The following is a 24,959-nucleotide window of genomic DNA, read 5'->3' as shown; positions in this document are numbered from 1 at the left end:
TCCTATTTCACATTATAGGAAACCCCACCTTCCTTCATAGACACATGTACAGCTGTATTGCCTTTTACTCTTTCAATGCATATCTCCGGTTTGACCAAGCTTGGCACCGGTTGACATATATTTTTATTGACTTTACTCGGGTAGACTTCATGGAGCTCAGAAATAGTGATTGGATTTGCAAACTTGGAGATATGAACCATAAATTGTTAGGTTGACAAAATGTACAGTACAGTTGTTAGAAAGAAGCGATTGGATGTTGCAGCTATGTTTAGAAATGAACTTGACGAAGAAGGACAATAAACTCGACGTGCCTAGTTCAAGAGACAAAATTGGAGAGCACGTGTATGCTGATAAACCTGTTGAACAAACTGCAGGATGGGAAGTGAAGAACATGCACATAGAGAACAGATGAGGGGCAAGCAGATACGAGGGGTAAGCATGGCCATAACTGGAACAAAATATGCTCTTAGCGCTTAGCGAAAGGTGTCGGGCTACCATAAGTACGAAACGCATGTATGTAGTTCCGGATTCGTGGTAGATCTGATTCAGTGAGCTACCTACCTACCTACCTATCCGCTAGCTCCTCACTCTTCTCCAACATCATAAACATCATTATACTACGTAACTCCGGCCTAGCGGCGCCTGAAACGCTATGCTATTTTCCCTGTCCAGCCATCATGTCTTGTGCTTCTTCAGGCTAGCCTGCTCTATCGACTTCGTCTACTAAAGATGATGAGGAAATGACGATGCTCAGCTGACGTCTGGTAATCGAACGGCAATGTCGCCGGATTGAGTGATATAGCGGACCCATGGTAATGAGGAGTATTGGAGCTAGAGGGAGATTAGCTAGGCTTTGGTGTATGGAGAGACGGCGATTGAGGATGTAGATTGAGATGCGGCCCAAAAATTTGATGTGGCCACACGATCTAAAATAAGACGGTATAAGGGGGCAAGGGGGGATACATGCCTTCGGCTCGATGATCTTCAGATAGCGGACTTGGATTCCACTCGTCGTGAAATATGGAATCTCAAACTTCACACTGATAGGTCTCTTTGCCCCTTTACCTCCAACGCCACCCATACTACCTCCAAACCCGCCCGTCATGCCACCTCCATGTTCGTCATCGCCTTTGACACTTGGTAGACCCAATTCAGCCCTCATCAAGAACTCCTTATTCCCACCGAATTGCTTGATCTTCCACACAATCGCGCTCTTCTCGGGCGCATAATGCACGCTCCCGATATTCGTTCGGAACCGTGGAGAATCTGCATCTTCAGGCACAGGAACGGTGATTTCGACGTTGTTAGCTGTGCTCCTTCGCTTGAATTGCGCCTTCGCCTTCAACATGTATTCTATCCTACTTCCAGAATGCGATTCCACAATGCATTCTACCCATATCAATGGCTTGACTTGCGTGTTCAGACGGTAGGACATCAGTTCGAACTCTCCATCCGGAGGGATAAAGGAGATAGTGCGGTCGTTCTCGAACCGTGACAGACGGACGCATTGATGGAATTTCACGTCTTCCATTTCGATTGCTTTCCCTCTTGTAGCCCGACCTGTTGTTTCGAACATAACTTTGTCGTTTAGCCCCAGGCGTAACTCAGGCATCCCGGAGAGATAGCATTTCATTTTTATTGCGCCGAGAATTTCGGAGCGGAGAACGTTGCCATTTGACGAGACAAGGAGGTTGAGCGATTCTACAACATCGAGGAAGACTTCATTCTTCCGGTAACGGATACCCTCTGACCGCCACGACACGGCATTTGTAACTGCTATTGGAGGCCGCGCTTGGATTTCCAGCTTGTGTGATTCTTGAGTAATATATTCTTGGAGGATCTTGGATTCGGTGGTTTGGGGATATCCAAAGTCCATCATTTCATCCAAGAGTTCGTAGATGATGACGAAGTTGTCGCGTATTGATTCTTCCTCGAGCTCTTTGAAATACTCGGTGAAGACCTCGACGATTTTATGGAGAAAGAGCAGGATTTCGGCGGCATTTGTGTTTCGTTTTGTCAAGGCTAGAAGGTAGAGATTGTTGTGGCGGATGTAGAGATACTATGACAGCGTCAGAACATGCTACTTCCTGTGCAATAGCCATGTCATGACATACGTTGATTCCTTCGTCTGAGAAACAGGGGGGGACGGCGGAGCTCTCTTCTTCTGCTTCACTCAGTAGTATTGGGAACTTCTCAACCGCGGACATAGGGATGTCTCCTCTATAGTTCCGGGCCAAGAGAGTCTGCCAAGTATCGTCAGTAGACAGTCCGCCATGATCTGCGAATACCATATCATACCTTGCCCTTGAGATCGAGAAAGAAGACAGCGGACGCCATGACAGCGATTGGCACGTAGAGATGGACAACTTGAACTGGGCCGAGCAAGCCAGATTGGCAAGAAGAAGGAGATCAGTTGATCCGCAGCATTCGTAATGGCAATGGCAGAAGATTGGTGGGTATAGTCAGGGGGAAACGATTTAATGTTTCTAGTGTTCCTGCCCCACGCCCGCCATTTCAGTCCAGAGCTCTCTCTCACTGAAGTGGCCGCGTCGCTAACTCGAGCCGCCTAATAGGGCCTAGCGCCGATCCGACGAACACGGAGCCGGGAAATATAAAATCTCGGTCGCGAGTTTCTTTCGGCCTTTTCTCTTCTTCTTTCCAACGCGCCCTTTTAGACAGTGCAGCTCAACATATAAAGCACAACCGGCCTGGCATTCTGTCAGTGCCAACCTTGCCTTCCCATTGATGCAGTTAGCGATTTCGCGGCGCGGAGACTGAACTATAGAGGGACCATAAGAGCTGGCCGGGCATTGCTTGAAAGAGCAACAGGTTGCCTGGGCGGCGTCAGAGGGCCCATACAGACCCGATGCGATGCAGTAGAGTTGATGCGCTTTTGTTTCTGGCTGGCTCCAGGTCAAGCTGTGGCTATTGCTATAGCTGTCGTGGAGACTATAAACGTCGAGGAAGCAGATGCTGTATTGCAAGCGCACTTGAGGTGGCAGGGCAACTTTTCCCTATGTCACCCCAAGTACCACATGCACAAGGTAGTAATTATCACAATATCACAATATGAATGCTTGTAATGGCTTTTGCATCCTATGCCGTTCCACCATTGCCACCTTTGCCACCCCGAGTGCGAAGTATCAGATCCAATTTTCAGCCCTTGGAGCCCATTTATCGATTTATCTCTGACAATTTGCACGTGAGAAGTTGCCTTTTGCCGAATTGGCGGCATGTGATCCGCAGATGCGATGATTGCTTTGTACTTTACACTTTGCACGAAGTACCTACCTGCACTTGGGCATTTGATTGTCCATATGCTGCCAACACCCGCTGCGAGGAATAGACCTGGTTTTGCGCCGATCGCCATCCTGATAGGCAACCCTCAATACAACACCGACTGCGCTGCTGTAGCTCTCGAGACCTTTCTGCGGCTTCCCAGCGCCCCACGGCGTGTCGCATCGAGAGCCAAGTCGACGAGCAACGAGACTCGTTGCTGAGACCGAGGACAACAGGAAACTGTCCGACCATCACTACACGGCACAATATCACCAATGCTGTGCCATTCTGCCGTCGCCTTCTTCCAACCATCTACAAGACGATAGCTATAATATCTATAACTACCTGCTACCATCCGCGTCAACTTCGCGCTCGCGCTCTGCTCTCTGTCTCTGCGCTTAGCATGGAACAAGAGCAGGAGCAAGTTCACATGCTGCGAGAGGAACCCCCATCCTACTCCCTCTCCCAGTCGCACGACCCTCCATCTTTACATCTTCCCTCTGCCCCCTCGACCGATCCCCAACCTGTCCATCATGATCGCACGCTGCCACCCTTACCAGCTCCCGCTCGACCAGAGCCACGAAATAAGTCTGAACCCGAGGAGCATCCGTTCACCTGGCCGTCGTCCAATCCCCTGACGGCATATTACCAGCCGGGACCGGCGCAATTATCGCCCAAGAATACATCGAGTGGCATGGGGTCTCCAACTGCGATGGACCTGGGTACACCTGATAGTCGAGGAGGTCGGGGCGGAAGCGTGCTCTCGATTGATGATCCAGATGTGCGGCTTGCCGCCGAAGCTTTGGGGGATCTTCGTGCTGGTATGTGGATGACACAACAAGAATGCAGCCTTATCAAACTAACAGCGTTGTTTTAGACTTTGTACAATCTCCTCCCCAACGTCACAACTCACTACCCTCATCCTCTCCACGCAATTCCCGAACGAGAGGGGCACAGCAGGCAGAGCCCTTGCTCTCCCTCCTCACAACTTCTCACCCACTAATCGGTACCGCAATCGGGGGCTCCCTCTCAGCCTACTCAGCATCCAAAAACTATAGCCCACGGTTTAAATCGGGCGCGGAATATGTGGAAAAAAGGTTCTCGCCAGTTGTCAATACAGTGGGTTCCGTCGGGCGCCTAACGGGCGTTGAAGGAGGAGTACGTTGGTTTCTCGGTGGGCGGCGACCAAGCCATCACTCACCATCTGATGCGGAAACTGCTGGAGAGGGTTCAAACAAACGCCGCAAAGTTGAGACGGATGGCCAAGAAACGGATAGCAATGTGCCACGCGACCCGTATCCAGTCTACCGGCAAGAATTGCAACATCGACAAAGGGCGCCAAGCCACAGTTCAACAGCCGATAGCCTACCGGCATATGATGATTATAGAAGCCCTAGTTATGAAGACACTGAGAGGGCTTTGGTACCTGCGCAATTACAGGGCGAGGTGAGAAGTCCGGGAAGTTCCTGGCAGTCACGGCTCGTATTATCCACAAGCGGGCTCAGTGTCGCAATGAGCGATGAGAGCTTACGCAGCCTGAAGTATTGCTTAAGCTGGCTCAGCTGGGCGAATGAGCACATCGGGAAAGTCATTCTGGCCTTAAAATCGGCACTAGAGCAATATGATCAATCGCCGGCGTACGAAAATTCTGGCGCAATCACTAATTCCGATGAGAAAGGTGAACAACAAGGACAATTGGTGGTGAGAAGTGAGGCCGAGCGCTCGGCTTTGAATGCGAAGGTCGCAGAACTAAAGGGTGATGTCTTGAAAACATTGAAAGAAGTTGTCGACGTTGTATCAAAATATGCAGGAGGGGCATTGCCAGACAATGCGCGGGAACTAGTCAAGAGACATCTGACATCCTTGCCTCAAAGATTCCGTCTTGCCAATTCGCGCAGCAGCGGGGAAACCGGCAGCTCGCGGAACCTAGAGCAGAGCGATGCAGAGATAGAGGGGGCACACAGAGTTCTGGTCCTAGCCAAAGAAGGGCTCGATATGATGTCGCAGGTATCGGGTGTACTTGATGGTACAATCACCAGTGCAGAGGAATGGTGCGAGAGACTAGGGAAGAAGAAGCGCGAGGAAGCCGAAGGCGAGATGGGCAGTTCCAGCACTCCTGGAAATTTGGAAAAGCCACCTCCTCAATTACCAAAAATAGACGGCCAAGATAATGGGGATTTGAGGCGTTCTTCAGATGTGAATATGGGATAACTGCTGTATGCCATATTCCTTTTGTCTAGATATGTCGGAGTTATTGGTTTGGAATAATTTGGCTGGTGTTACCATAGGAGTCTGGGCGAATCAATAGGCATGGGGGAAGATTACGCATGTGCGATTTTATATACCACTTACTATACTTTCTTTAAGTCGAGGTAGAATCTAATACCGATAGTTTACATAGGCTGAGCCTGATCTGTCTTGCCATATTGATGGTTTCACTTGCAGAGGGTCTTGGGAAACCCACAGCATTCTCTACTTGAATGCGTCGAGCTTTCTTTGTCCTCAGTCATCCTTTCATCCATTTACTTCGATTTAGATTTGTTCACCGCTCACAGAGCATGATACACTGTGTTTCCTTGCCATTTATCATTAGCTGTAGAAAACGATAGCGCGGCCCACCTGGCAACCTGCATCACCAAGTGGTAGTTTGCAATAAAAATCACATCCGAGACAATGCTCCTAGTCGACTTCACGGTCCTATCCCTACGACTAAGAGATATAAACCGTTTGCAATGCGTTCGTTTTCTCTATGGCCCTTCACTCTCAAAACCTTACCTTGGATCATCTTCACACGAATACTATAGTCTCCTGTTCTTGGCTTAATCACAGTATGGAGGAATCGTCATCCCAATTTCCAGCCCCCATTCATGAACAATCACTTTCTCTCCAGAGATGGGGTCCTTCAGCTACCCATAAGTCGCAACAACAGCTGGGAATTTGCTCTGCCTCTGACCCGGGACCGGAAATGCTTTCCCAGAACCGCCACCAAGATGCAACGGGTATAGCTTGTCTCTAGAGACGTTCTGTTTCGTAGGACATCTCGTCCGAGGAACTTTTGGTTCCAGAGGATGGCCTTCCAATTTCCTCTTCCTCTAGCCTGGTTCTCAGCTACTTTCCATGAAAGGCCAGCAGCATCAGACTTTCACAACGGGTATTCAAAAAGGCCCTGTCTCCAAAGGCTTTGCGAAATTTAACGTTCCAAATAAGGTCAGCCTCAATACAACTGCTCGGCCGTTTTCACTTGCAGCACATTTTCAGGCTACATGGGAGCATCGAGGTGTACTGATTTCTTCCACGGGTCTTAGCATGTCACTTACCACTCCATCCAATCCACGGAACAAACAACAATTCCACCCCTCAGCATTGGGACCAGAGCCTCCGACCTTTGGCAACGTTTCTTACAGTTACGAGGAACCCTCGATTAATACTCAACTAGATATACTCGACATTCACACCAGGATGATGGGCCAAGACCTCGACAGGCTAACCCTGCACACTCACTGGCAACGCCAACTCTCCTTACCAGCCAAATTCCCTGGATCAACATTATTGCACCATAGATCCAATAGTTACGCTAGAGAATATAGGTTTCACCTCTCCCCGCACGTTTGAGCTACGGTGTTCATCCCAACTGCCGGAGCCATGTACCACACATCGGCCCTGATATTACATGGGGTCTAATGGGCGATACGTTTAACAACTCTGCAACTGGTCCTAACATTTCCTACACTCAGTAGCTGATGAGGAGAGGAGTGTGAGCCCGTATAAAGATAAAAACGCCCATCCCACGCCAACTTCAACTGTTTCTACGCTCGCTCCGCCTGCCAATTTAGGAACCCAACACCAGAGGGAGAACTAGGGAAATGAAAACACCCTAGTATCAAGAGAAGCTGACAGCGGCAGACGAGTTAGTGCCGAGATTGCTGTTGGGGACCATGACCATCGTTTAGCTATTCCCGCTGCTAAGTCTCCATCGGACTCGTTGTATGTCCACGCTCCAATCAGTCGCATTCCTTTATCCCGGTCAATCAAGAATAGGGATAGAGAATATGAATCTTTTAATGTTGGACAAAGCAGGGCCGGAGATTCGCCGGATTTATTATGACGACAAACTTGTTCATTCTCCGACTTGCTCCGTCTTGAAATTGCCAATCAGTTTATGAATTGCCTGTCTTCGCCATCATTCTAGTTTAGTCCCTCGACCGTTAATCCGTCTTGGTTGACACCTTCCTTATACTACCCCCTACACCAGCAGAACAATTACAGCCCTCTTCCCACCACTTATTCCAAATATCAAGGCACTTCCTGCTATCAGTCGATTCAGTCGTTTCGTAGAATAGTTCACGATATCGCAGCCAATTTACGAGTAGGCTACTATCCACGACCAACCCATTACCGTGCGCTTAGGAAGAACCACCAAAGAACAAAGAGAACGGACTATAACAGATGTGACAATGTTATGACGCCGTTGGTTTTCTCTGTTGGGCGTGGCGTGGCAAAAAGCAAGGAGGAGATTAACGGTGAGGAGAGAGCCGGCCTTCATAATTTATGAGAATTGCCAATATCTAGAACGTATTCCCTTTTTTGCGTTGTGCACGGAGTTGTGTCATTTCCTATTTGAATAGATGCAATTTATAGCGTATAGTTAATATGAAATCACTTGAACAGGTTAAGATTGGAGGGCATATATTTTAAGCTCATCCCATTCCTATGATGACAAAACCCAATCCAGGCGAAGGCGCTGTAGAAACGCTATTCAAAACCACCACAAAACCAAAAGCAATTGAACCTAGGCGTGTGTACTGCTTGTATTTGGCCAAACCATTGGCGAACTGAATGGTGGAGGCTATGATAACTCTAGCCTATAAAAACAAGATTTCAAGCCGTAGAAGACAGTAGTCATAATATAGAAGAAAGTCCTCAATCAAACCCTCAGCTGCGCAACCCTTAGTTGTTGCATACTAACTAAACCGCCAAGCTGAACAATAGACCGAGTCATATGAAACGTTGGGTATATAATGCGCCGATAGGATATATCTCAGTGCCAGGAGCCGTTGATATTCGTAGCGGCGAAACGTATAAGTTATAACAATCTTCCTAACAAGCAACTTTAGCTGCGATTTGAAACGTAGAGCGATATTGTGCCGTTGTCCCATAGTCGGATGTGGCGAGGCACCGCTTCTAAGTCCGGAATATAGGGGTATTGCCTTGCTCAATATTGTTAATCGAATCCCTTGTAGATCCTTCTGTATTTTCAGGATCCAGATAGATGGTGGCCACTACCCCTCGTCCTTTGGTGCCTGTGGATATTCAGTGCATGAGTCTTCTAATGGCACTTTCACTTACGCCCAGACTCCCTTCCATGAGGTACCCATCTGTGACCTCTCCATGCCCGATCATTTATGAGCGCATAATGCAACTCGTTTTTATCTATGCAAGAAAAAGCAACTAAAGCGACCACAATCGACAAAAGACCACCTAGGCCTCCTTGATTAACGGCCCTAGTTGATTGTGATCGATATGCTTCTGGGAGTAAGTCTGGAATCCAACCTGCGCTTCGCACAATAAGGTGTTCCTCCGGGGCATCATGGTCAACGCGGGAAATCCTATTCTCATGGTGGAACTTAAGATAGTGCCAGCCGGCCTCAGGTGACGATGTACAAATATCTCTAGTGCCAACATCACCTTGAGCAGTGAAAAATTGAAAAAAGCTGCCACCGTAGAAGACAGTCGCCCCTCTATAGTATTGCGGCCATATGTCACCCCCCTCGTATTTATATATTGTGCCGTTGGCAATAACCGGGTTTCCCACTCTGTCATCTCTCCAGTAATAACCTTGGGCAAGGCTCACGTCACCGTTATTCCACCGGTACACATAACCCGGTTTTTGAGTTAGGAAGCCTAGGTGATTATCTGGGGGAAGCCATCGTCCGTGTTGGTGTCGTAGAGGGATCGATCCTTCTATCTCAGGGTCGTTATTCGTAGGTAGTTCATTGACGATGAAGAGGAAGCTAACTGGCGGCTGGGAGCTAGACGAGGAGCCTTGCGCTTTCGATCCCTTGTAGTCGCGCGATGATTTCTACCGGTTTTCAGGCTACGACCAATGATAGCGACAGGTAACTTACGGATTTTGAACCCATTTCTTAGTTGTGTTGAGGTACTGAGAAACAGACAGATCTTCCAATCCTCTGCCGGAGGAGAGAGCAACAGCGTGGCATCATAAGTCAAAGCAACACGGGAGAAATATCTGCAATCTTGACATGATATGAATTTTTCCAGTTGGAAGCGATAGCAACCCACCTCAAAGATTATTTGCTGCCCAACTGGTGGTATGAGTCCTCGTGATGATATTCATTGGGTTATCGAGTGTTGCTCGGATCAGCATCCTGGCATGGAGCTGCATGACAGCTCCATGTATGCATATTTGGCTTGTGAGGTAGAGCCAAATGCCGTCAGTAAGACCAAGCCCAAATGGTGGATCCTGTCGGATCGGCCTGACTTGGCCGAAGCCAATCCATATTGTAGGGGACAACACACAAACTTCCTCGCGTGACTAACGGATGACGAATTGACAGCTTATATCGGTGCATATCGGGTCGGAATAAATCATCTGATGCTTTAGCGACTTGATATCGGCTTCCAGTCCCGTTTACCCCAAAGAGTTCGATTATCCGATGATAGGAGTGGATATCCATAAAATTCATAGATTGCGATTGAAATCGAATTGACGGAAAAGCTGCTAACAACCCCGAAGAAGCCCATGGGTGTATAACGAGCATTCCAATACACTGGGTGTACTACCTGCTCTGCATGTGGGATGGCTCTAGGGTTGCTCGTCTCCCAGAGTGCCAACTAAAGAATGTCCACCTTCCTTAGCTATATCGACGATCCGATATTTCTTGGCTCTGATGAGTAATGAAGGAGAGATGAATGTGATTGGAAAAGCAGCACGAAGTACTTTTTCTGTCGCTGCAGTCAGAGCGGAGAAGTTGCAACCTTCGAGCGGCAGCGTGGCGTTGTCTGCTTTGGGTGTTGGGCATGCATCCTGGGAGAAACCCCACGGCGGGCCAGCATGGAGACGTTGTCAAACATGAGAGCAAAGATTCCCTTCGGAATACGGTCCCAAACTGGGAAAAGCAAATTGCGGCTCTGCGGCCAGAGGAATACCTCTCGGGTATAACTTGAGAGCTGATCTCCGCCTAAAAGCAATGAGCAAAGGTGGATGTGGATGTGGATGTGGGTGGGCGAGTGTGGATTTAATTGGGCCTTTGTTGTGGTGAGTAGGCCTTGCAAGCCGATATTGGTGTGGGTGACAATCGCACGAATCAAACGTCTGTGAGTCCTGCAGACGATTAGCGACCTTTCCAAAGTTCGAAGTCGAGAAGAATAGGGGATATCACAGTTGATATTTGCATACCCTATGGGTTGAGCGAACTTGCAATTTCGAGAGATTCGGCTTGAGTCTGTTGTTCATGTCACTGAACTCACTACCTACTGATGGGTGGCTGTCTCTTCTTATATATTTTCCAGCTGCAACCGTGGCAGGGGTCTGTTGCCACTGCATGGCCCCGCCCTCTTTGCACAATACAACTCGGGCGTTGATGGAGGATTTCTCGCGACTTAGCCTGGTTGCCTCGTTTTCAGATCTGTTTGCCCTACTCTTATCGAGAAACTCACAGCTCAAATGGCAACCTCCAGCACCCCGCGCATCCAATAGAAGGCAAAAATGCCAGGCTGTGCAGCAGCTTTCTGCAAGTGACAGAATATCGGATATTGAAAGATTATTTCCAGCCGCGGGTGACGCAAAAGGGCACCATTCTAAGGCGGTATCAGGCGACTCGGCCCCAAGGAAAATCGGAGTTGAATTAAGCTCCCGGTTGAACATGCGTTTACCGCAATGGTTCGCCAATTCGACGGTGTTGATTCGCTGCCGTATCTTGGTAATACGGAACTTCATAGTTGCCAGAATGGGACCGCGTGGCTGAGTTTATATCTCATCAGAAGGAGGTCAACGGTGCCGAGAAGGTGCATTAGGATACACAATGTGAACGGCAGGCAGAATATGGCTCGTAATGTATGGAACGAAAACACTCTCTCTTGAAGATTAAAGGCCAATGTTGGTTTGCTAATAGTGGCAAGGAAATGGAGACTGTCCAAGGGGAGTTACACCTTGATTGTGAACGAGTTGCTAGTGGGTAGTTGTCCACGTGTTCTGCCCTTGACAGAAAGCATACTTTTGGAGGGATTGGCCCATTCTCATCATGAGACTAGTCGATCTGCACCAATGGGAATTCTGTTGAAGATGAGTGGCATTTGCACGCATGCTTACAGTCAGGGGTGCTGTTTACCGCCACTAAATAAATGGCCGGGCAACATGACTCCAAACGGGCAAAGTCGACTTAACTTTAGAGCTTGTTCAAAAAACCAGCCTGTGGTGTAGCACTAAATGACGCTGTTGATGACCCCGGATCGTGTGATGATACCTCAGATGGGATGGGCAGTCGCTGCTTAGTTGAGAGGTAGCAACCGGTCGGGCCGGTATGATGGTCACAGCATTGGGGCAAAAAGAGATGAGGAATTTCATCTGGTATATAGCTATCATAGACTTTGGATAGTGCAATGTCTCTTTCTCGGATTTGGAAGTCGATGACTTGAATGGCGAGGGGATGGACGGATAATTCCCTGGAAGGAAGAAGATTGCGGTGAGTGGAACAACAGTGATGGTTTTCCTCCAGAGTAAGCGAAATTTCCCAAAAGGGGCAAGACATGAAGCACGTGACCATCACCAGCCTTCTTTCTTTAGTTGGGTCCCGCATTCCATAGGTAATAGTCAATATTTTAGCCTAGTTAGTAAATCACATAAAAATAGCCAAAATACTTCTGGCGGAACCCCTGGGAAAGGTTTGGAGAGTGAGGGTGAGTGCGAGTTTTCACTCTTTTGCATATCGTCAAGGTCTGCTGATGCTGTGACGCCGAAAAGCAGAAGCTACCAGGTAGGTATATATTCGCCGAATGCTTAACATTCCCCGGATGTATTCCCCGGTGCTGCTCTAATCGTTATTTTACAATTAAAGGGCTATGCTTGAGATGCATAAGCATATAGCGCAATTCCGCCATTAACTTGTCAACGCAAACTGACTATAGAATAAAAACGGACAAGATTTGGTGTCATGCCCTCTCATAGGGAATTAGCAACATTGAATTTCCTGACTTCAATCTTGATGTGTTGATTCAATGTTAATGTTCTAGTTCTAATTCACACAGCTCTCGTCCTCTTGTCTTCCATCGTCTTTATCATCGTCATTTTCACCTTTATCCTTAGGTATCGCATCCTCCTCCTCTGCTCTTTTCTCCGTCACTCTTCCATTATGCCCATCCACCCTATCATTATAATTTCCTCACAAGCTTCTTCCGCACCGCAGCCATTATTTTCTTGGCAACGCCTGAAGTCGGCCTCTTCAGCTGCTTCTCCTGATATATGTATGGTCGTTTATATTAGAGCAGGTAAGGTCTAAAATTTTACTGTTGGTTTTCTATACTTTTCTATACGCCTCTCTTTTTAGCTTCCTACATGTTCCATACGCCATTGCTATCGAGCGCCAATTTCTCTGCACAGCGATAACATCATCAGGTGCACGACAGATGCGGAAGTGTTCGCGGAACGGGGCAGGTGACCACCATGATGATCTGCATGTATTAACCTAGGGAATAGGTTGTGAGTTCATGGCCTCGAGTTGTGGACCTTGTCGTATTCGGAGTGTCTCGGGCGTGAAAGGCGACCAAGTTAAAGTTCTCTCTGTTTGACATGTCTTTCACGGCCCGGAAGGCCAGCTGAGTAAGAAGCAAGGAAGTATGTTTCCGAAAAAGTATACTTTGAGAGTCGTTGTTTCCACCATATCCAGGACAACTAGCTTAAGTTATGATCAAGGTGGCCAACATGAATCCTACTAGCCTTCGTGGTTTCCTTGTAGGAGGCTTACTAGAGGCTTGGAGCCTATCGAACTGTGAAAAGCAATGGAAATGCCATAGTGGCGTCGCCATAAACTGGAAGTTCGCTCGCATCGTGTTGAACGGTCCACCGTGGAAGGGACGGCGTGGAGGCACGCAGCTTGTTCCTTGTAGTAGGGTCTTTGGGAGACTAACACTGGGATTGGGTGGCTCAACGACCTTGGTAAATCCGATTCACAGGTGATGGGTTGATGATGAGAGTTAAATATTGTGGCAAGTCATGCTAGATGCGGTAGTAATACACGGTTGAACGAAGGGCAGCTTTAGCTAAGGCGCAACTGGAGTATCGATCGATACGCCATATCCCGGGATTCAGATACGACGAGTGCCCCATTTAGGGCGAAGCAACAGCCACAATTTCTCTTTCGATTAAAGAAGAGCGAAATGATTCTCGGAGAGCAAGGGCGCCAATTCGTGGAGATGAATTGTGGTTGCGACTATGATTTTCATACCTAAAAGGGGGTCAAGGTCACGAGATACCGAAGATCACACCGCCTTCGGTACCCAAAAACCCGGCAGAAACACGATAACTTTTGTGCGAACACCCCGCCGAGACCATATTTTATTTCCACGTCCAACACCCAAAATGGCGATGAATACAAATACCCAGAAACCGATACACAGTATTGTACTCGATGCGGGACCTATTATAAAGAATGAACCTTCCGTGTCGACCCTCCTCGGACAAGCCGAGGAGCTCTACACTATCCCCGCAGTCATCGACGAAATTCGAGACCCCGTCACCAGAGCGCGAGTCGAGACGACCTTGAAACCATTCATAAAATGCAGGTCGCCGACGCCGGCGAGTATAAAAGTCATCACCGACTTTGCAAGGAGGACGGGAGATTTGGAGGTGCTCAGTCGGCCTGACATTCATCTCATGGCGCTCGCCTATGAACTTGAATGTGAAAGGAATCATGGCGACTGGCGATTACGAAGCGTACCTGGTCAAAAGCGACTCAACGGAAATCCACCTGCACCAGCAGAGGAGTTGGCTCCTGAGAAGCAAGAAACACAGACAGAAGGCATCGAGAAGCAGCTCGCGGAGTCTCATATATCTTCTGATGCAGGGCAGCAGGTAGTGGGAGAGGCTTCTGCAGAAGAGCAACTACCTAAAGACGTTTCTCACGCCGACGAAGGAAACAGTCTTCCCGATCCAGTTGAAGAAATACAAGCCTCCGAATCAGATGACACAGATGACGAAGGGTGGATCACGCCGAAAAATCTTAAGAAATATCAGGAAAAAGACTTGAACGGTTTGGTGGAGCGCGAGGAAGAGGTTAAGACGATACAAGTTGCAGTTATTACATCCGATTTCGCGATGCAGAATGTTCTTTTGCGAATGAACCTAAATTTGTGTTCTTCAACCCTCCAACGGATCCGGCAGCTCAAGACTTGGGTTCTGCGTTGCCACGCGTGCTTTTATATTACCAAGGATATGAGCAAACAGTTTTGCACCCGGTGTGGTGGGCCTACTCTTCTCCGGACATCTTGCTCTACCGACAAGAATGGCAACTTTAAGGTACATCTGAAAAAGAATATGCAATGGAATACCCGAGGGAATGTTTATAGTGTTCCAAAGCCTGTTGCTGGAACATCGAATGGCAAAATGGTAGCCGGAGGTGGAAAAGGCGGTTGGGGTCAAGGCTTAATATTGGCTGAAGATCAAAAGGAATATGTGGCAGCCATGACGAGCGCTCGAAGAAAGAAAGACAAAGACCTTATGGATGAGGACTATCTTCCTAATATCTTGTCTGGAGACCGGGGACGCGCGGGTGGGAGACCCAAAGTAGGAGCCGGGAGGAATGTGAATTCAAAGAAAAGAAGGTGAGTATAAGGGTTGCAGGAAACGGTGTCCGGAGTTTAAAAATGAGGAATCACCAGAATGATATCATGCAATGGCGAGAACAGGTAGCGTTTGAGCTCCATAGAGAAGATTATTCGCATCAACCATATTTCGATAAATCGTAATGGTTTGCCTGTCCTGCATCAATTCACAAGACCAAGCCAAAACGCCAATCCCAGAGATCGTATCCACCGAGACGCCTATTATACTCCCACAAGCGTACTTCTTTTGCATCCCCAACCTCCATCCACAAGCCGCAGATCGTAGCCACTTCACCTCATCCTCATTGTCCCCTCATTGTCCCAAAACCCTCAAATCCTCTATTAGAAAGACTGGTCAGCAAAGTTTCCCCCCGTAATTCCAGTTCTCCTCTGCACAAGCGTCGTAATATATTCTCGAACAGACAGAACCAGAATAGGGAAGCGAAAAACTCACTCTGCTGTGTCAAAAGCAACCCGTATCTCTTCTTCAGCGTAACACGATGTCTCGAGTATTTATCATCAGGCGAAAAGCGTGCCGGATGCGCGGACTTGGTCACCTCGCCCGAAACCACCTTCTTTAAAGTGTAGATCCGCTTGCCTTGGGCGTCGAGAGTGTACATGAGATGCATGGCTGTTTTCGGTGGGGAGCTTTGAAAATGCTGGACAGAGATATTAGTTATGAGAATTGCGCATATGGAGATAGGGTGCCAACCTCGTATTTAGGAAAGGTGCTGCGGTATAAATTGAATGCGGACCTTGGATGTGGTACTACTCTTCTGTTGGTTGAGCTTCGTGATAAAAATTTGGGGTTTCTGTATTTTCTCTACTAAGCGAAATCTGAGTACGAGTACGAAGTACGCCTCGTAAAGCGAGTGCTGCTTCGGATCAGATAAGATACAATCGCCGACACAACCTCCCCAGTGTTTCTACAGTACAGTATCAAGAGAAGAACGAGAGAGTACTGAGCAGCAGCAACCATTTTCAAACTTGCCAGTGGCAAGAGACTGCTATTTCACATTTTCCTCACGTCACCTTTTGTGATGCCTTTCAGCCGCCTCGCCCTCCTCAATCTCGTACGTCCAAGGTTGGGTCCTAATTATCGACTCAATCACAGCAGACGGAGGCTTTACCACGACGCAAAAGCTACCTTGTTCGACCCGCGCCCTGGAGCTGGACCCATTAGCAAGGCTGTGGAGATTAAAATTGGCGATCTCGATGAAGCTTATGTTATAGTCGCGCCTGAAATTGGTAGTATCTTGGCTGGCAGACCGCTTCCAGATGGCACAGCAGTCGAAGTACCTCTAACTTTCTTTCATCGCACAAAACACTTCGCCATTGGTAGTTAACCCCTTAATTAAATAGCCACCGTGGTTGTTAATTTGTCTCAGGATCCACGCTAGAATGCGCTCGCCTCGAATTGCCTGTAGCCCTTCCTTATTCGAAAACGTTAGAAACGACTGATGCAACGCTATTTCATTTTGGGCTACTATCTACTATCGCTTTGAATGGCACCGCTTGTGGTACTTATCGCTCTTATCCCTTCCAGTTTACTCTAACATAAGCAGAGAGCTTCGCACGCCTTGCCAGCACGATAGAGACAGGACCAGGTAGTACATTGGACCGACTGAAGGACATGTAATCAAAATAGTTCACGTATATTCCTTAGTGCAATCACTCCATCCCGGGATGGCCCTCGCATTTGACTCATAATATCTGCCAAGCTCCTCTGCGGTCCAGATATTGGTACATACGACAACGTGGGCGTCTGCCATTGAGGCGGTAGGCGTTTCTTCGAGCTGGTATCCATTGATTTTGAGGAACATATTGGCTGCCACATAAGCTGTGCGCTTGTTCTCATCTTGATATGAGTGGTTCTTCATTATCTTTTCAGCAAGGTTTGCAGCAAGTTGGAATAAGTTGGTTTGCGATTCATAGTAGTCGATATTAATGGGTGAATTGACTGCTGACTCAGGCATGGGAGCCTGACTGGGCTGGGCAATTTTGTAGACGAAGGTATTATGGAGACGGCTGACTTGACTGATAGTTAGGAACTTAGAAGTAGCGTTTGCTGCAGCGGACGCCATTGAAGACTAGGGTTGTCAGCTCGTATATCACGATCCTCGAATGGTTTCCTACTTGCTAGTTTGCTCTAGATGTGGAGTTCTCAAGAGATACGTAGAGTACTAGGAAGGTGGATTGTGGTCAGTTAAAGTACTGGTAGAAAAAGTCGCATATTCCCTGTTTCACAAAAGCACTTCGCTTCTCATCACCTCACCGCAAATTGTAACCTGCTCGTTTAACAATGTACCTAGGCAATTATAGGCGGGCAATGCCCAGGAAAATAAATGACAAAACTTAACAATGAGCATGTGGGTTTTATAGTGGTAGTAACGGCAAGGCCTAAATGTACCCGGAGGTGCTCCGTCAAGGCTCGGTAAGATAGAACGGGCAACGTGTGCAAGAATAAGGTCAATTATAGCCGTGCGGCCTATTTCTAGGTCCTTGGTGTCTTGGTGTCTTTGCAACCCTGGACGACTAGTTTACGGGAAGATTTCAGGTAGCCCCTAGAAAGAAGATATAGTCCTATCTTGCATATATCCTCTCCCGTTTTATACCTGAACTACCATCTCAGCCTAGAACGTACCGAATATAGGTGCCGTCACCCCAACTACTTTACAAAATCCATGTACACTTCCCCATACACTGCTACGAAATGATGTTTACAGGTAATTATGAAGGTGGCAGATTTACTTCAAGGGATAGATCAGTGGGATTCATTCATTCATCGATCAAATTGGAGTAATGGATGGGTATCTAATACATGCAACACCAATGTAAATGGCAAGCACTAAGTGCTGCTGGAGACTCCGAGACGCCAAATGTAAAATGCAAGCCCCTACCTTTCCCCACAAACTCAAAGCTACTTCAATGTATCCTAGTCAACTAAGCAGTCAATATCGATCTTCAATCCCTCGACATACGATGAACCGCCTCATTTATGGATAGCATCAGGGTAATCCTTGAATTTGCGTAGGTGAGGAGCATGCTTAATTTTGAGAGTGTAGAGAATATCCTTGTGCAACCAGTCCATTCGCGTGCAGGGCTTCCATTGCACTTGAAGCCATAGATAGTAAGTTGTTCTTCGAATACCATGACACCAAAGTGAAGTAGAGTGGAATCCTCGTCATATTCGATTCGTTTGCCTTGCATTGCTCTTTGTGCAGAGCTCGCTTGGAAAGCTTGAAGCGGTCGCATAGAGCTCCGGAGTCGTACACCGCGAGCTTGTGCATGTCATATTGTTTCTTCGAGTGCGATGGTTGGCTAGTAGGATGGGGCTTGCCGTAAAAAGGGATGCTAAGGTACGGTGAAGTTGCTCGGGAGTTTTGGGGGGAGTTCTGGGGGGAGAGAGGATCGGTGACAAAGACTTTTGATTCGAAGCCAATCGCATCCTGTGAGAAAACTTTGACGTCAATCCAACATACGAGGTCGAAATGAGAGAGTGGCATAGTTAGCTTGTTTGTTAAGGGCTTGGGGGGTTGGAGGCTGTTTCCGAGATATTGAAAGCATATGACGGAGCATTTGCATGGAGAGCGCGGTTTTGGCTGATGATGGATTGGGTTTGACGATTTGTGATGTTAGTTGTAGATCTCGCCTTGGTCGAACCTTTATCCATTGTGGATGGTAGGAAAGACTGCGCGGTTGGTGTTATGAGTAGCTTGATTGGCTTTTGGACTGGCGGGGAGTCCCAATCTTTTGCAGAGGCCTCAAATATGCTGGGATCCCAGGTACACTCTATTACGCGATTGGCAGAGAAAGGGGGGGTTGTGAAGATCTTTGTACGCATGAGCCTGTAGAAGCAGAGGAAGGTCCGACGTTGACCAGCGAATTCCTTCACGTTATCTGCCAACTGCTTGAAATGATAGTCATCACTCTCTGCCTCTTGCTAGACTCCAACTTCACTATCTCTCGGTGTACTTGGAAATATTCTCTGCCATGTTCTTTCCATCGGCATAAAGGCTCCATTGTTAATAAATATAATAAATTGAGACAAAGCACGTTCAACTTAGTTAAAAGGTACTAATTAAGAATTGTGATTCATTAGAATGAGCGGATACAATGTCAAACTCATAAGTATTATTAAGAATAAAGCGTTGTTTTTATCCGCTAGGACTTGTTTCTAAGACACTTTTTAGATTAAAATCCATATTCATTTCAAATGACCATACAGTGAGTCGCGTCACAATTTGCCGAAGGTGCAGTCAACAGCAAACAAAGCGAAAGCCGTCCAAGTGATGGCAAACAGCTGCTAAGATGACGAGCTTGAATATGTGGTCGTTAAGAGGATGGAAAGAGTTGGGGGCTCAAGGGAGGTTTGGAAGTGGCGATGTTGTAGTAAATGCTATATTTCAAAGTCTAGATTATAGAATTAAAAAGAAAGCAGCTGTTGTAATATTTTTACAACTAACACTATCTCGAATAATCTTTGATAACTTCAAAAAATGCACGGAGATACCTAGAGACAGTTTAATTCTTGAAATCCAAGTTTGTGAAAGTGTACGTTTCCCTAAAGCTGAGCCCTTATCTTCCGAGGCGCTGCTTATTCTATCCACAGCGCCCCTAGTAATTGTAGACGGAGTGTGTATTCTATTGAGATGTGTCAACACGCCTATTGCAGAACAAACCGGTCTGCAACGAGCCCCACGAGGTGGTATCCGGCCGCTGCGTATGTTACACCACCGCCCAGCCACATCTGCCACGTCGAGTTGCATGTCTGACCTTGATGAGTCACAAGTGAGTTGCGAGCAGAAATCGGTAACCAGGGTTTCAATTGAAGGTGAAAAGAGATGTATCTGGAAGAGTGCTATGCTGTGCTTGGGCGAATTTGACCTCTGTCTGCAACCTCAGCCAATTTGAACTGTCGCAACGACAAATCCACCATTATAAATTTGCCTGGGTCGCAAGCGAGAGTGACTCCTACGTAATGTGGTACATGTAAGGTAGGTCTTTCATCACTTGAAGAATTCCCCGCATAAAACATACCGTAGATTGGCAATTTTCAGACGTACTCGTAAAGGAGACAATTTTCTACGGTAAAACCATGAATGTCCACCCCAGTACTATCAGAGGTTCCAGTTTCGCCCTTTCAAACAGAACCCCGAAAGTAGGGGTTGACGGATCCTCCCCCAATTGGCCCTGGAGATGGCATGCTTCTGCAGCCCAACCACACATCTCGCTGCAAGATCACGAATTCGGCTCATGGGGCTACTACAGCCCAGAGGACGGGCAAGAATCGTTGATTCATTCGACGACAAAATGGTATGATTGCGCAGTCATCCGGAACAGCCATGGCTGGCCCACGCGGAGCCTTGAGGCGGCGTGCATCTACCCGCTTCCAATGCCAGCCTCCCAAATCTACGGGAGTTTGTGTATGCCGCCCTCCTTGATCATTTTCTTTCCCCTCAATATGTATACAGTCCACTCTATCTGGTATATCTCGTGATAATTTGCACGCTGCTATGGAAAATTCCAGAGTCTTGCCACCAGTAATCTGCGCTGAGAACATCGCTCTGCTATCTTTACTCCACAATGTTGTGGAGCCTCGACATCGGAATCCCACCGATAATGTTGAGGGCAGACAAGAATCAAGATATCTTTCTCTTAAGATAGAGCGTGATCTTACTGGTACTCTTGCCTTTCTCGCCGGGATCAGTGATCATCCAAACCATATCATGGCTCTGTGTGTCGAGGAGCGTGGGTCCTCGCGAGGCCTGCGTGTGATGATAGCTATCAACAAGCGACGACCAGAATGTGGAACTGAAATCTTGAAAACTGTCACAAAGGGGTTCCAGGACATTTTCGCGATTCTTGCGAGGATCTCTAGAGGTGTGGCAAGCTTGATTCCGAGTATAAGACGGATTTAGACTGATACCTCCCAAGATCCCGATCCGCGACTTGAGAATGAGGTATTTAGTGCAGTTATCTCACTGTGTAGGAATAGGATTTTAGCGCGGATGAGGTCTTCCAAGGGAAACCTCTCAACTAATCATAAAGAGAGTCCATTCCTTGGGGTTATTTTGAAACAAGTTGCCGACACCTTGAGACGCACTCATTGTCAAAACAGCTCCAGCCAGGAAGGCAGCTCCGGTCTGACTTTTGTGATCGAGTCAGAAAGACTTATCCAGCGATTAGAGGAGCTTGAGCACAGATACCACAATCCATTACAGCTTAATAGCCTTGTTCAAGACGTCGTGGGCGAAATCTACCGCCTGACAAGAGCCGTCAGCGTTCCTGAGGCCCTGGGGACAATTTCAAACCGCGATATAGATCCGACAGCTAGGGAACGCGTGGTGGCTCACACAAAAAAGATTGCTAGGTATCGAGAAGCCGCTAGACTTCTGTTTAGATTAGCGAAGAATTGGATCGTATTCCAGGAGGCGGACATCATGGCCGTACATCTCAAGCCGTCAACGTTGTATTTCCCACCCACAGGCAATTATAAGCCTACTTTGCCGTCCTCGCTCTCCCGAATCTTCAATGGTCTGGGGCCGTCCAAAAATGTGCATCAGGTTTGCCAGAAGCTCAAGACGAAGGAGAAACAAGCAAATAAATGCCTTTCAGACACTTTTGAACGCGCCGCAAAGGAGTCGAAGATTCATGCCGAGATGCAGCTCGTGATGCACTACGAACTCAATCCGGTTCCCCGTCCACCTCGGGTTATCTCATCTAGCAAAGATGCGTGCTATCTCTGCAACGCCTTCATTAACTTCCACGGCAAGTATCACATCCCACGCACCCACGGGAGGCTGTACCCCGCCTGGAGACTTCCAAACCTGGAGACGAGACCTGAGCTTCAGGTCGGCTTCAATGAAGTTCTCCACGAACGCATCAGGCGGTCTGTAAATGCTATGCTCTCATCAAAGCACCGAGCTTTGCACCCTCACCCGAACGAGAGCACCATTTCATCCTTGGCCATGTCGGATTCGACGGTGCAGGGTATTATCGGCTCTCCGCTGCTTACTCCTCCGCAAACCCCAGCGGACCCGTCACCCAGCAAAACAGATAGCGATAGCGAGGGAATATCATTACTAACTTCGAGTGATGATGCTTCGGACATAAGCTCTGGTAGTAACTCTGATGTGATCCTTGTCCAAGGAACATGCTTCTCGGATAGAGTGAAAGCAAACCGGCCACCTCTACGATATTCAGCGAATGGGCTGGAGCTTCTGGTCGAACTTGAGGGCAACTTGCCAGCAAGTTGGGCGGCTCATCACGTTGGGCAATGCTCATTCAACTTGGAGTGGCTTCAAGAGGACAAAGCGCTCCAGGTTGCGGCAGAGCAGAACGGTGCAATAATCAATACGAACTCTCTCAGCACTACTAAAGAGCTCACTATCTCCACTCGGGATGGCATATATATGGCGTTCGGACCTAGCATCATTAGGATACAGGGTGGATAGCGATGCGCCCACGCCAACTTCCAAAACAATGACTCGGACGACCAAGCTTTCGCGAGCAAGGGAGCATATACCTCCGTAGGTTGTACTTCGTACCGTCTGCCACATGGGATAGCTGTCCTCGACACATACATCGACATGTGCCGAAACCGCCCGACACAGACTCGGCGCCGATCTATATGCGGTAATTCGCGAATAGGTTGGCAACTCTTGGCCGACAAGGAGCGACTGCACAGCAACTCCGTTCTCCCTTCTATTGGACGTTGAGGAGGATAGGAGGAACGCCGTACCATTATTATTAGAAAGAGAAGATCCTGAAGATGCGATCTTGCGGTTGGAGTTGTGGAGATAATCCCTCTGGGGGCCATGGCTGCCTATGGCTCGTTTTTGTAGGGATATTGTGATCTGCGACGCTATTTCTCGAGCCATATACAATCTACAAATCACAAGTTCCTGTCCCATCTCTTCCCAAGTACGGCGTAACACTCGGTGTCACTGCTCGAGTATTTTGTCCTAGACTCCTAGACGCGCTTTCTGAGGCTCAGCTACCTATTTTTAACAATAATAATTAGTCCAAGAGAAGGAATATCTACCTCGCGGCGGCTTGCAAAAATACCACGCTGAGGTTTAAGGTTATCCTACACCTACACCTACACCTACCATCCGCCGTCTTCAGCTTGCCCAGGTTCTCACTCATATGGTTGCACAGCGCCGTGCTTCGCCCCATCGAATCCAGTCAGCAGTCCGCCAGAACCCAATCAGCGGGATCACTGCCCCCCTCACGCACGTGATTAGCTTAGATAATTGCCCCTATTTCACGTAAAGAACTACCAGGAATATACGGAGTACGTACAGTACATGTACCTTAATACGTGCTAATAAATCGCCCTGACCTTGGATTGTCCGGGTCTGCACTTGGACTCCCTCGTCTCTGATCGACGTTTCACGCTGGGGATAACTTCAATATCGTACCTATGTATGCTGGTTGCTCCTCACTACCTAGCAATCATTTCTGTTAAACAATTACTCGAGTATTACCTTATCAATGTCGGACGCTTCGGCCGCTTTTTCTGGCTTTGCCCTGCGTACCAACGGGTCGTGCCTGGCCAATGAAGTAGACTGTGGCGCAACGCGGGCGCCGTTTCGCGCGTGCTGCCCCGGCACCACGACGAAGTGTCCAGAGCAGTACAATGTCAACGTAAGTTGGGAATTGGGAATTGGGAACGCGTCCTTGGAACGCTTATGCTAACGTGATTGCCCAGTGCTGCCCGACCGCCGCCAACTGTACAGCCAGTTTACTAAAGGATCCCCAGTGCGCAAATCGAAGGTGGGATCTGTACGACAACGACGGGTATTTCTGCTGTCGGCCGGGTTTTGTTGGATATAAAACCAGATCTAATAGTGACGGCTGTGCAAAGGCCGGAGACTCATTTCAAAATGGAGAAACTTTGCTAAAGATCATGAGCAAAGGGGGAGGTGTGTTAATCCCCTTTATTCGTTCGAGACCCGAAGGCGAAGGAGATCAAACTGACTCTCAAGTAGATCAGGTCGTTCCCTCCTCTACATCCACTTCTACTACGTCCTCTCCCACATCCTCCCATACCACATCGAGCCCCTCGAGCATATCGTCATCGAGCCCCCCGTGTGATGGGACGACATCATGTGAGCCTGAAACACCCTCGAAGTCAAACACAGGAGCCATCGCTGGCGGCGTCGTTGGTGGCGTTGCCGGTCTTGCTATAATCATTGCCATCGTGTGGATAATACTACGGAGGAAGCGTCCTGTTGCCGTAAAGGACGAAAAACGAGTGGTTTACGAGCAAACCGGCGCCGTAGAAAAGGATGCCTCCGATCAACGGAGTGAGCTTCCAAGCCATCATGGTGTCAGTGAGCTAGAGTGATGTTACATCTTCTTTTTCTACCTTGATTGTATAGGGGCGTCGAGGTGTAGATTTGTCTATTGAAATTTTAGCGCGTCAGTCACACGGAGCAAGAATATCTTGTCAGCGGGCCCGCCGAGTTAATATTCAATGGCTAGAGGATTTGAGGGCAAAGCTAAGGCAACCACCGCGAAAGGCGCTTAGGCGTTCCTTAACCGGCGGTAGATGTCCGGGCGATGATTGCGGACACAGGGCGGCCTGAAAGAGAGAGCCGATCTACGATCCGAGGATGTGGATGTGGATGGAGAGTTATGTTTAATAAGATATAAATCCGGCAAAGGGTTTCTCATTGGCCACCCTCTGGCTGGGCCAAGCAAGTTTGCGGCCCGACCCACATCCCATAATCCATGCTATATATACTTGCAATATGCCGTTCCAGCTATCCCTTTGTATTTTTTTTATTCGCTGCGTCGCCACCTTTGCTTGCCCCTGCATTCATTTTTCGAGAGTC

The 24,959-nt window shown here is 48.1% G+C and overlaps 8 protein-coding genes across 8 annotated transcripts; 5 read left to right on the top strand and 3 right to left on the bottom strand.

Annotated features, from left to right (window-relative positions):
• Nucleotides 1-750: 750 nt before the first annotated feature.
• On the bottom strand, nt 751-2,337 carry BP5553_00940 (uncharacterized protein; the record flags this gene model as incomplete). The annotated part of the gene is made up of 4 exons (XM_032009563.1): nt 751-831; nt 998-2,059; nt 2,115-2,243; nt 2,299-2,337. The coding sequence occupies 4 exons, from the start codon at nt 2,335-2,337 to the stop codon at nt 751-753; spliced, it is 1,311 nt and encodes a 436-aa protein (XP_031873617.1).
• A 1,345-nt stretch (nt 2,338-3,682) lies between these two features.
• Nucleotides 3,683-5,490, top strand: BP5553_00939 (Clock-controlled protein-like protein 8; the record flags this gene model as incomplete). Its single annotated transcript, XM_032009562.1, has 2 exons — nt 3,683-4,100; nt 4,157-5,490. The coding sequence occupies 2 exons, from the start codon at nt 3,683-3,685 to the stop codon at nt 5,488-5,490; spliced, it is 1,752 nt and encodes a 583-aa protein (XP_031873616.1).
• Nucleotides 5,491-8,460: 2,970 nt separating this feature from the next.
• BP5553_00938 (uncharacterized protein) lies at nt 8,461-9,419 on the bottom strand (the record flags this gene model as incomplete). Its single annotated transcript, XM_032009561.1, has 3 exons — nt 8,461-8,579; nt 8,626-9,358; nt 9,405-9,419. The coding sequence occupies 3 exons, from the start codon at nt 9,417-9,419 to the stop codon at nt 8,461-8,463; spliced, it is 867 nt and encodes a 288-aa protein (XP_031873615.1).
• Nucleotides 9,420-13,873: 4,454 nt separating this feature from the next.
• BP5553_00937 (putative 20S-pre-rRNA D-site endonuclease nob1) lies at nt 13,874-15,118 on the top strand (the record flags this gene model as incomplete). The annotated part of the gene is made up of 1 exon (XM_032009560.1): nt 13,874-15,118. One exon carries the CDS (start codon nt 13,874-13,876, stop codon nt 15,116-15,118), a length of 1,245 nt encoding a protein of 414 aa, XP_031873614.1.
• Nucleotides 15,119-16,154: 1,036 nt separating this feature from the next.
• On the top strand, nt 16,155-16,460 carry BP5553_00936 (uncharacterized protein; the record flags this gene model as incomplete). Its single annotated transcript, XM_032009559.1, has 1 exon — nt 16,155-16,460. The coding sequence occupies one exon, from the start codon at nt 16,155-16,157 to the stop codon at nt 16,458-16,460; it is 306 nt and encodes a 101-aa protein (XP_031873613.1).
• A 303-nt stretch (nt 16,461-16,763) lies between these two features.
• Nucleotides 16,764-17,198, bottom strand: BP5553_00935 (Uncharacterized protein; the record flags this gene model as incomplete). Its single annotated transcript, XM_032009558.1, has 1 exon — nt 16,764-17,198. One exon carries the CDS (start codon nt 17,196-17,198, stop codon nt 16,764-16,766), a length of 435 nt encoding a protein of 144 aa, XP_031873612.1.
• Nucleotides 17,199-20,630: 3,432 nt separating this feature from the next.
• Nucleotides 20,631-22,571, top strand: BP5553_00934 (uncharacterized protein; the record flags this gene model as incomplete). The annotated part of the gene is made up of 2 exons (XM_032009557.1): nt 20,631-20,997; nt 21,052-22,571. 2 exons carry the CDS (start codon nt 20,631-20,633, stop codon nt 22,569-22,571), a joined length of 1,887 nt encoding a protein of 628 aa, XP_031873611.1.
• Nucleotides 22,572-23,613: 1,042 nt separating this feature from the next.
• On the top strand, nt 23,614-24,469 carry BP5553_00933 (uncharacterized protein; the record flags this gene model as incomplete). The annotated part of the gene is made up of 2 exons (XM_032009556.1): nt 23,614-23,766; nt 23,831-24,469. 2 exons carry the CDS (start codon nt 23,614-23,616, stop codon nt 24,467-24,469), a joined length of 792 nt encoding a protein of 263 aa, XP_031873610.1.
• Nucleotides 24,470-24,959: the final 490 nt, after the last annotated feature.

The sequence above is a fragment of the Venustampulla echinocandica genome (genome assembly GCF_003357145.1).
Source record: "Venustampulla echinocandica strain BP 5553 chromosome Unknown scaffold_0, whole genome shotgun sequence".
In the NCBI taxonomy this organism is placed as follows: Eukaryota; Fungi; Ascomycota; class Leotiomycetes; order Helotiales; family Pleuroascaceae; genus Venustampulla; species Venustampulla echinocandica.
Note: the sequence above shows the minus strand (reverse complement) of the source record. Positions and strands in the feature narration are given on the sequence as shown.